The sequence below is a fragment of the Trichogramma pretiosum genome, unplaced genomic scaffold (assembly GCF_000599845.2).
Source record: "Trichogramma pretiosum strain Unisexual culture from Peru unplaced genomic scaffold, Tpre_2.0 scaffold3, whole genome shotgun sequence".
NCBI lineage: Eukaryota > Metazoa > Arthropoda > Insecta > Hymenoptera > Trichogrammatidae > Trichogramma > Trichogramma pretiosum.
Genome location: NW_019641698.1, coordinates 4,985,575 through 4,997,676, shown reverse-complemented (window position 1 = coordinate 4,997,676; position 12,102 = coordinate 4,985,575). Strand labels below are relative to the sequence as shown.

The following is a 12,102-nucleotide window of genomic DNA, read 5'->3' as shown; positions in this document are numbered from 1 at the left end:
TAGCGAGAGCAAGAGAGAGAGGAAGAAAGACGCGGATGAAGAGAGAAGGAGGAGGAAGAGAACCCATCCGTCACGAGGTATTAACGTGAAAAGAACTCGAGTACTCGTTGCACCCGCACTTTATATTACCAAAGCGCGCCTGCTTGGGTACGCGTACCTCTCCTTTTTTTTCTATATATACACGAAGCTCGCGATTTCTTTTGCATTAATTATTAATGCATCTGGGGAGCGTTGCTTACAAAACTCCTGCAATAGCAGCAGTGCCTGCACATCATGCGTATATAGACTTTTGAAGCGAGAAAAATACGGGAGTAAAAGAGAAAGGGAGAGAGATGGAGCTTCGTCACCGGCGCGCGGTGTGATGTTTAATGGTGCACAAGCTCGAGAATGATAAACTGTGCTATACGTATATAGACGCGAGCAAGCCGCGCGCAAGTTTCTTTTTGAGAACCCGGCAGTTTATTTATGGTTTGGAGGTTGCCACGGGCTGGGGCTCTTTGCTTGATGCATAATATCAAGTAGATCACGCTAAATTGGATTAAAAGTTAAGTGGATGATGATAATTGTAAATCTCGTTGAGCTTTTTCAGAGCGTATTACGAGCGAACGCACGAGGATCGTTTTGAAATGCGCCAAACGCGCTATACTCGACGTTAACTACACGAGTACGTTAATGACGTTTAAGCGCGTGTGTATGTGTGTGTTTATAGATAAAACTTGTGGAGAAAGCATTCACGCTTGCACGCGCACAAAGATATGAAAAATGCACAATCGATCACGGTTAAAAAATGTACATTACCTCGATATTAGCAAAAAGAAAAGGAGCTCGAAAAAACTAATTATCGGTTATATACTCGGCAAAAGAACAAATGAAGCGTGCTAGGGAGATTCGCGCAGCTCTATCAAGCTGCGCGCACGAGTGAATAAAAGTTCAAAATCAATATTAGCGATGTGCATAATTCACAACAAAGAATTTGCACAATGTAACACCGCGTATGCATATATGGAGGCATTCAGGACGCGAAAAACTAATATACATGACGCGTTTATATAAACGCAAAGATAAGATACTGGAGTATGCAATGATTACCTTTCTGTCATGTAATGAGGGTAATTTGTCTGACAATCTCACCAATGGTACATAAATAAATGATCTCTTACATATATCGAAATTTTTAAAAATAACATCAAACTTCTAATATTTTGAGCAGTGTAACAATCGTTTTCCACCTTACTTTGTCGAAAACAAAGTAATACAAACAAGTGAACTTTTCCACATTCTTATAAAAAAAGTTTTACAACTATAACGTTGTAGTTTTGAATTACATTCGCCACTTTTTACGTATTCAAAATCAGCGAGGGTCGTTAAAAAATTCGTTTTTGTAGTCTGAAATTTGGAAAAAAAAACTAACACAAATATTTTATTTACATTAATATTTGTTAAAAGCTTTTGTTTTTCTCTAACGTACAACTTTTTAACAACGATCCAGTAGACTTTTACCAAGTTGACTTTCCGTGAAAAAACAGGGAAACGCATGTTAAATAAACTGAGATGAAGAGTGCAGTACAGCTGTACGCGTGTACAAATGGGTACTCGAGTAAATACCGATCGAAATTCTAGTCTCTTTCCCACGTACATCAACCTTTTAGCGCTACGTTTAATGACCATAGATCGATATATACAGCTAGCTCTATGATGATTTAGACTTACCGCGATCGCTTTCGATCCGGAAATTACGATGGCTTTTCATTCTCTGGCTAGTGAACTATGACCTGCATATAGACGGTATCTAGTTGTTTCACGAAGATAAAAGTCTCGGACTCATGAAATCATGTAACCTTAATCTTTTTGTTTACAATTTTTTACAGTTTTACAGAATGAGAATGGAGAAAAAAATTTCGTTTTTTTGCATCAACATCACAAAGAATTTAATCTACAAAAGAGTTCTAATATGTTCACTTAAAATAAGTCTTTTAAAATAATTCTCTTCTTGAATGAGATGACATAATTCTAAGTTTTCAAAGATTTTCAAATAACACCGATAAATTTTACTAATACCAAAAGAGACATACCGCGGACGAAACTCGATCTAACATACTAATATGCAACCCAAATGCATAAATGCTTAACTCTTTGTAAATTCTTGAATGCGGTATTCATTATTTTATATATAGAATTATATTTCATCTCAACGTGAATAAAATGCGCTTTTCCATCCTACAAAGATGGCATTCTGATGGGTTTTTGCACCTGAATAGCTTCAATCATATACATAAAGTTGGTGATTCACGAGCTGCGCGCACAGCACCTGTTTTGTTCATTAAAGTAATAACTTTGAAGTTCAAATCGTGCGAATCTCTACAGCCGGTCTTGACAACATCGAATGTGACTATATAGCTAATCATGTTTTTACGGCCGTAAAATATCGCATTAAATATTCTTTATGCAAGTCAGTTTTAGTATGATTGTTTTCAAGAGTGCCTTTGATGCGCAATATATAGCGCAATAGAAAAGCTTATTATCTGCGTCATATTCTAAACTACGTTGGTCTTTATTTAGAGTAAATAATTAGTCATAACTTTGACTATAGCCAGACGTTTGGTGATATTTATTTGATTAGATAAAAAACTTTTGTCATAAAGCTAGAAATTTCATGTCCAATACCATACACTAACAAGTAATTAAAACTTTGCCGAACAAATGACAGCAGCTCGATCGTGTTTCAGTTTGAATAATTATCACACCCGTGTTGGGGCTTACTTGTTCGACAGGCAAATATTGATTAAAATAAAACATGGATAGAACATACACTGCCTTTGTTCCGCATACGTGTACTTTTTCAATGTTTGAATTATTGTAGTTAATTATTCGTTTTCCAGGTACGTGCTCGTAAGTGAATTGTTTTTTGCGAGGATCACAATTTTAATTAACAACATAACACTTTGCCTTTGGAGAGTGATATAAATATGTTAAAAAAACTGTTTATTTTAATGAAAAATATCTGAATAACAAGGGTAGAGCACGATATTCTTATTGAAAAATTCTTGGTCAGTAACTACATTTGATTTTTTAAATATAAACAATTAGTATGAAATAAGCTCCTTTCCCAGGCTAACCTCGTTGATTGAGTCGAGCTCAACGAGTATACTTAGAACACGATAATTAAAAGGACAAAATGAAAACTTTACACGAGCTTTTCAAGCACTATACATTATATTAAATTAAATTATATTTTGTCGTTTACGAAAATTCCGGAGATTCCGCTATGAATTCGAACACGAGTAGTTCACTTACCTGGTGTAACAACTGGAAAAGGTTGCCCCGGCAACGATGGAGGGTGCTCGTCCTCCGGCGATCTTTCAGACGCATAGCCTTGATCCTGTGGTTCTCCACCTGTCGTCAACTTGTGTAATTTCAAGTCGATGCATTTTCCTTGATGCGGATGGCCGCGCTGTCAAAATTTGAAACGGAATCATGTTAAATCTTGGGAATTTCGTGTATTCACAGCTTTGTGAATAACTTTAAAGCTAATTTGATGGAAATTAAAAAATCTTTAAAAATATTCTTAAATTTTGGACAAACCTTGTGCTGATGCTGATGTTGATGTTGATGCTGTCGTTTAGCATGCTCACATCCGGACTTGTGCACCATTTTAAGTAACAAATCATCATCGATTTTATCAATTGAAATACGACTCGCACGGGTGGGACCGTCGCCCAATTCACGAAGGGACGGAGCACTGCGTTTGGTTGAATCTTGTCGTTTAGTTTTTGGTAGAGTCCCATTGACGTCGAGCTCGGCGCTCCGATGCGCTCGACGATGTGATAGCGTGCTCGAATTTCGACGTCGTTCATAGAAATGATGATGCTGGCAACTGTGACTGCTCGCGTCCGAACCGCGCTTTTTGCGCAACAGCTCGGCCTGGCGATTTTTTTCGAGATCCGCTCCCTCGAGACGATATCTAAATGAAAAATTAGAGCCATAAGTGATATGTAAGGAAAATTTACTTTTACATATGCAACATTAAGGATTTTAATCTAGGCCACATTTTCTGTTGTTCAAATGCTTCACTACTAATAAGTACAGACTTTATTGAAAATGTAAAGTTTAATACTGTAAAAAAAGTTTTTACATATTCAACTCTAGTACTATGTAATATTAATGGATAAGAAATTTTTAATATAAATACAGATAAAGGTATTTTGTAGACAAAGGATGATAATATCGTCTGAAATGAACTTACTTCCAAGGGTTATCGTCGTCGAGTGATTCCTCTGATCGATGCTTCACAAGATCTGTGTTATTCGTTGATTCACCCGTGAAATGTTCACTGAGTCTCTTTTTGTGTGGCAATGTGCCACCAAGATTTCCGCTGATAGTGTCCGTAATGATGTTGTTATTCTCGGTCGTTTCATCGTCCAAAGCATCCTTGCCGTCCAGATGGTTTGGCAGTGAACCGCAAAATTTATAACTGTAAGCAGAACAAATTGAATATAAATTGGGATTCGAATGGTACATGATTTTCGGAAACAGCATGGCTTTATAAAAGAATCAACAAAAGTATAGTTAAAATGAAGAGTTGGTAAATCGAAAAATTTCTTTATCATTTCATTCTTTTTCCTAGCACACATTCACATTTAAATATTCACGGTGATCTCAATGGTGCATCTAGACAAATTTTTATAAAAATGCTACTTTACAATTCGATAAAATAACTGCAATATCCCCAATAGGTTATTTTTTTATCTTCTTTTCAACCTAACGGAAACTACAATACGAACAAAAAAGCATTTTCAGATAAGATTGAACCACATCATATAAGAAATATTTGTAAAAATAATTTCAAACCTTATTTCAGGAAAAATAAAGTATAAGCAAACTTTAGTTTTTTAATATAAAAACTTTCATTTTATTCCAGGAAAAATTAAGTGCTCGACAGAAGCGCAAAACCTTCCGACTTCAAAGTAAAACGCTATACCAGCCGCACTCATCGATTAACAACAAAGTTTAATAACGATGACCCTAACGACTTCTTTAACGTCGATTAAGCGTCGTTAAACACGCCGCAAGCTAACGGCTTCCAACTCTGCGCAGTAAGTAATGACCGCAACGTTACATTATCTTTCTTGCATATTTATTGATTAAATGTTCTTGTTTAGCAAACTAATTTAATGAAAAACACGCTCATAATATACCGAAATTTAAACTTACACTTCAATGTACTTTACCCGCTAAAAAAAGCTTATTTTCAATGGCTTCGCTGTGTATTAAATTAAATCCTTTATTAAACTGCAAAATGTATTGTGCATGAGAATGTAGCAAAATGAGTACAATCAATGCGATTATTTGCGTCGACGAAGCTTCATGCGTAATTTTGAAAGACATCAAATGAAAGGAGAATTGATGCGACTAATGATAATAAGCAAAATAATTCCCTTTTTTCCAAATTATAAAACTTGTTATATAAATCTCCATTTTTCTAAAAAAAAGTCACGCTATTTTCAACGCTATAATAAAGGTTCGGGCTCGCGCGTGCACACACGCGTAAACTCTGCATCAGTATTATGTGCATATTTACGGACATGCATGGGCAAATCCCAAGACCAAAGGATGGCGCATATGCATGCATATGCGAAATATCAAACTCGCTCTCGCTCTGAGAAGAAGAAAGGAATCCTACCAATGGGTGTATGAGGTCAGCAAACTCGCTTCTCCTCCGCGCCGCGCTCCTCGCCACATTTAATTACCGTCCATTTTCGTTTCAGAGATTACGCGCGGGAGTCAACTCGGTAGAAAGTCCACTAGCCATATACAAATAGACAATCGTTAAAGACTGTTTAACAAACGTCCGACTGGATTATTAAATTTTGATCCCGCAGCACGCGCAGTGCGCCCCATTGAAAAGGATAATTATGGCTGGTTACGTGTCATACGGGTATCCCTACCCACTGAAAATGCATATACTGTATAGGCCGTTGGGAAAACCTTAAAATTATCTAGAGGATTTTTAACTAAATTTGAATATATCTTTGTGCCTTCCTGCATGTAGCTAATCGTCATATTTCACGATTCATTGTTTTCATAACACCATAAACGGCGTTATTGAAAATTCGATACAATTCGATCGATTTTTCAGTTTTTAATCCAAGATACCGAAACAGAGTGAGAGGAGAGAAAATAGTTTGAGATGTATCGAAGGTAAACAATGTTATTTTTTAAAATTCGTGTATGGTAGGTAAAAAATTCAAAAGCTCAACAATTGCTCGTTATAACTCAGCATCCGGTAGCATTCGTCAATATTTTTCTTCGCATTCCACGCAGTCCTGAATTAAAATGATATTCGAACAGCGGTTTATTTTGTATGGTTAAATTTGCAGTCGATTGAACGATTCTTTCTCTCTCTCACTCTTTCTTTCTCTCTGGCACGCATGTGCAGAGATATAGGCCACTCTAAAAAGTAACAAAAGAACTGGCAGGCACAATATGAAACTTTGGTACTTTCTTTAAAGTGACTACGAGCGGCGCAGCTGAATATCATCATAAGCGATGTGTACTACTATTCGGCGGCGACTGCAGCTGTAGCAACGACGGCGGCGGCGTTGGCGGTGAGCCGCCAACGCGTACTTACTATAGCCTACTTTGCAAATAGTCATGATCCTTCAGTTTTGCGCTAGTCGAAAGTTTCATCTCGAAAGAAAGTATCATATACGGCGAGGCGTACGTACCGTATATATACCCATGCACTCGTGCACTATATATGCTGTATAAATATATGGAGAAAACTAAACGACACATCGTGAACAATTTATTTTGCGAGTTAATAGAATGTTAAGCGTAGGAGTAATGTTGCACCGCAGTCGTGAGCGCAGTAAAGAGACAATGATATGGTGTAAGGCTAAATAAGTATAAATATATACAAGAAACGTGGGAGCTAAACGACAATGTTGTATAAATACTGCCTCAACGATCTTTTAGCTGAGACAAAAATGACATAAGAATGTTCCATGCCTGCGCATGTAGCTTATAATCTAATTGACAAAGGCGTGTTTTTGTCGAGTGCAGCATACTCTTACAAAAGAATGTCATTTCTAGGCCGAATTTTTAACTTTTTGTGACGAGTTTTTGATGAATCCTTGAACTACACAAAATAATTGGCTGACAACGATAAACTCTACAGAAATAACAATTAAATTCGTTACAAGCTTGGTGCGATTATTTATCAATAGAGCGTCAAGCAAATCACACAGGGTACTCGCGTATTTCCTTATCAGAAAAGCAAATAAATCATTAAAAGTACGTCAGTTTACTCACAGCTCCTTATGATGTTTGGGACAAGGTTGTAGGAACTTGGTAACGCTTATGCCCTCGGGATTGCACAAGCTTCCGCTCGATTGGGCGCGTCTACCGTTCAGGCCTTTGCCATTGTGCCGACTGAGATTGGCGCCCATAATGATCGTCTCCTCAGTCAGCTGATCGTCGTCGTCGCTTTTCAAGACGACTAGCTGCTCGTCGTCGTCGTCGTTGTCGTCGTCGCGAACGTCGTGACCGTCACCGGCGTCGTGGTCGTCGTTCTTTTGAGATTCCTCATTCTCCTTGTTGCTCTCGCCACTACTGGCGGAACTGACGATCGGCGCTGGGTGACGCGCTCGTTTGGCCTGTGTCGAGCCCTCCTGACTGCCGATGCACGGTCTACAGCCGTTTGACGATTTCCAGGCTTCGCGGCGGCCTGCTGTTGACGTAGCTTGCACCACTGCCAATACTACTTTCTCTCCTGTAACAAAAAATACGATTGTATTTAAAGCTTTGGAACAAACAGATGTCTGAATATAGATAAGAAATTTAATTTCATATGATAATCCTTTAATAAAATTAATAACAATAGTAATAAAAATAACAAAATGTTTTTGATTAAATTTTCAAGTAATACAGATTTATAATATAATATGAGAAAAAAACTGAATTTCCTCAGCGAACTTTCTGCTAAGTAGTGTGATTAATATAAAACACGATTTTTCGGTTAACCTAGTAAAAACTGATTGTGCTGTAATGATTTTAAGTTTTTTAATTGTTCGCCGCAATAATGAATCACTCATCGACAGAATTGTCGTTGGGAACGTCGAACTTCACTTGTAGGTGCAAAAAAGGCATCTTGCGCAATAAACTTTCGATGGTGCTTTAGAACTAGGCTAACTGCTAGACATTGTCGGTAACGTCGGAAAAGCTCAATTCGATTTAGTAGCTGATCAAGCGTGAATTTCGGGATGCCCTTAATTTCACAGATACGAAGTACTGCGAGGGAGTATTTACAACGTAAAAATCGAGCGAAAAAAAGGAGCGCAATCTTGAGAGCACTGATCGAGCTCTGATTTCTGCTACGAATAACGAGGAATAGTGACTTTTTTCTTTCTTGATCATTCTATGTAAAAAAACTTTTGTTTCGTTGCAGTTAATCAATTTACTTTATGACCCAATTTCATTTCAATGTAGCTTCGTTTACACTAAAAAAGAGTAATGCATTCCTTTGATCTATACTTTTGATCGTAAAATCAGCATGTTCAGAGGTGAATGTTAAGCGGATTGAAAGCGTATGTAAAAAGAGTCATTTGAAAATTTTGAAACTAGAAGAGTACGAAAACATAACTTCAGAATAAATGTATATAGGTTAAATAACACAATTTACTACCTTCAAATACTATTAATGCTTAGTATAAATAATTCACTAATAAATAAGCTTAAATTTATAATCGTAATCTTTACACTAAAAATGAATTTAATGACACTATTGAATGTTAATGTTAACATTATTCAAAGAACTTTGCGAAGTATTAATTTTCCAGATTATTACTTCGAGATTTGCAGCATTAGAGTTGACAATGCAGTCGAATAATTTCATGTGGCATCACATAGAGTATTATACATCAGCTTCACATTGCTATCATTTGCGTTGATATAAGATAGGAACAGCGTTATGTATGCATTATACGACTACGTCATTTATTATCTCGTTCATACAAAAAATAGGTACACTCACGGAAGCTAGATTAACATTTTTTGTAAGGCGAAAGTATCAGAATTACCCAACCATATTCGACAATCGTAAGCATTATGATTTTCAAAATATTACGCTGGAGTGGCTTAAAGTAAGAAATTTTTTTCTCTCCCTCGCAATTGATTTAGTTGAATACAACGCTACATATATATACGGACTGCGAGCCATAAAATGGAAATCTTTTTCCTCTTTCGGTTTTTGTCGGCTCTTTAGAGCAGAATCGCGTGTGGCAATAAATTTTTTGCATGACTTACATCCAAACGATAATGCAAGATTTTCTCTCTCATTCTCCCTTGCAGCTGCACCACTCCTCAGTTAGAGCCACTTGAATTATATTCCACGCAAGATAATGAGCCAAAATCGGAGTGAAAAAAGAATTATGGCGTCGAAGCAATTTTTAAGTTACTAACTTTGCACTGGCTCGATGCAAAATAGTATATGCGTTCCCCAACACCATTTTAACACTTCGCGAATGCACAGAAAATTTCAATTTTTCTGAAAAATCAAGTACAGAATAGAGGACAAATAAATCCACAAAAGGATGTACTTTTTCGATAGCATTAAGATAGCTTTCTAAAAAAAGGATAAAACTTTTATACTTTTATTTTAAAATTTTACTTTGGTAATGCAAATGCTTCTGAAATTAAACTTCTTTAGACGTGTTAGGTAGAGAAGTAAATAGGCAGAAAACAAGCTAGCGAGTGCAACAATAATAGGATTATAATATAAAGCCATTTGCACACTGTGACGAGTAGGATTAATCATAAAATAAATCAAATGAATTTTTAAACATATCATATGTGATTTTTTGTGGAATTTTATTGAAGTTACACTTACAACGGTTATCCATACATATAGCTGTTTATTGATTGTAAAAATAATTTATATTTTTGTAGGTAAATGTACAAATATAAATCTGTCAGAATTCATTTTGTAATGTTATAGGATTTACCGTAATCAAAGTTGATATCTCTGATTCCTTCAACAGACGGAGTATTGTGAATTCGCAAGTGACAGAAAAATGTCCGATTAGTTTAAACCAATATTTTTGAAGGCTTTAAAAAGTTTCTGTTGTGTCTATGTTCTTTCGTGTGTCTTCTGAGATCTCTATTAAGTATAAACTATTATCATGTGTGCAACATGCATGAGTCTGATTTACCGTATTTTATCCTCATCTTCGTTATTTCATAAAACGAAGGGGAATATAGTACTGTGAATTATAAATTCAAGTGCATTATCTAACAATAAGATGTGAACAATAATAAAATTTTAACAATATTAATCAATTATTTTGAACAGTATATAATTTTTATAAAAAATTTTAGTTCATAAACCTATTTGATGGTAATAAACTCGTAAATTATTAATAAAATAATGCTCAAATATATTTACGTTCGAAGATAAATGTAGGAAATATATCATGACAATTTTTTTTCAATTAGAAACACTTGGTCGCAATATTATAAAGCTGCGAGTGAATTTGAGATTATTAGTCATGACTAGATTCACAGGAATCCTTACCTAAAATAGTAAGAATCAATAGATGTGACCTTAACTATATATATGGACAACTTTACTGAATCATTTACTTTAATTTCCTTCACAATACCAAGCCTTTACAGAATCTCTACAGAGATGTTTAACATAAAAATGGCCTAATCACAAAATTTTCATTTTAAATGTTTCACAATATATTACAATTAATTATCTCTTTTTTGAGATTTTTCAATTATGTTATATTAAAAACATGAAGTACATTATAAATAAGCAGAAAATGATAATTAATACTACATCAAGACTCCACCACTAGATGGAGAGTACTTTTATCCATAAATCTGCAAGTGGCAAAGTCAAAATAATAGTAAAAGTCAAAGCACTGTTATATATGGAGTTCGTTAAGGCAGATTATTGATATGGTTTTTTCAAAAAATGTTTATTTTTTCCATAATCTCAAAAATAATATCATCAATGTAAATAAATTCAAAAACTAGCCACAGCAAGGCTAAAGCAAATATACATCAACAATTACGGCTAGTGGAAACATGGGCGCCTACATTATCTACAAAAATTTTGTACATTGATTTAAGTCGTGCTGAGCACGCAAATGTATTACACCATCATAATAAAAACATATATAAAAACTAAAAAAAAAAAACTGTGGAGTTCGTTCCATACTTTCAAGCATGCTTAGATGTGAAACTTTTCTATCAGGGTATGTTCAATTTCATTTAAGGTTAGTCGATTTTCGAATCACACATCACTAAAAATATCACGCTACTGATAAATTTAGAGTCAATTTAAGGCATTATGACGCGAGCAACGTTCAATTGAATATCAATTAACGGACATTATGATTTATATTTATACTTGCTGCACAAGTATACATATAATCCCCACTATAAAAGTGGGGATTTCCATTTAAAGCGTTGATTTGTGAAGCATAAACGAAGGCAGAGAAAATGGTCGGAACAAAATTCCCGAGTATTTTTGTAGAGATTCAAGAGGATACGCAATGCTCGGAGGCAAACGCTCGGCAGCTATACACGCGAACTGTTTCGAGAGCGTTAGCAATTGAAAAAAAGCGAAAGAGAGAGAGAGATACTCGTATCTTTCGTTAATCTTCCATTGAGCTTTCCGTCAAAAGCACGGCTTGGTTTTTTATACCTAGCTCACGCACGCGCGCACCGGCACAAACATGCCGATATACCTGCATAGGTGCAACGAGGGCTACACGTGTGCCGCGGATACGTGTTAAGTATGCAAATATCAATAACATGCATAATATATTAGTAATACACGCAAGCGCACTCGCACACACGCGCCCATCCACGTGCTGCTTGTATAGTACCTGCACACGGTTATACGCAGTCTTTTCCATCATTGCAGAACGCGCCGCCGCCTATGTGTATATGTGCTGCGTGTATTTAATGCACATACATCATACATATAGATATATATTCTCGCGCGCATATCTGAATATAGGTGTGTAAAAGCGCAGCCCCGGAGTCGGCCGTATTTGCATGCGTGCGACTGCATGACGACAGCAGCCGCAT

The 12,102-nt window shown here is 36.0% G+C and overlaps 1 protein-coding gene across 2 annotated transcripts in view; it reads right to left on the bottom strand.

Moving 5' to 3' along the window:
- LOC106650779 overlaps positions 1 to 12,102 on the bottom strand; it is a 92,364-nt gene that overhangs the window by 28,260 nt on the left and 52,002 nt on the right. For both annotated transcript variants that reach the window (XM_014368981.2, XM_023462472.1), the window contains exons 2-5: positions 7,312 to 7,771; positions 4,244 to 4,471; positions 3,583 to 3,961; positions 3,295 to 3,451 (exon numbers count right to left, since the gene is read on the bottom strand). In XM_014368981.2, the coding sequence (XP_014224467.1) occupies positions 3,295 to 3,451; positions 3,583 to 3,961; positions 4,244 to 4,471; positions 7,312 to 7,771 (1,224 nt within the window). The remainder of the gene's footprint in view (positions 1 to 3,294; positions 3,452 to 3,582; positions 3,962 to 4,243; positions 4,472 to 7,311; positions 7,772 to 12,102) is intronic.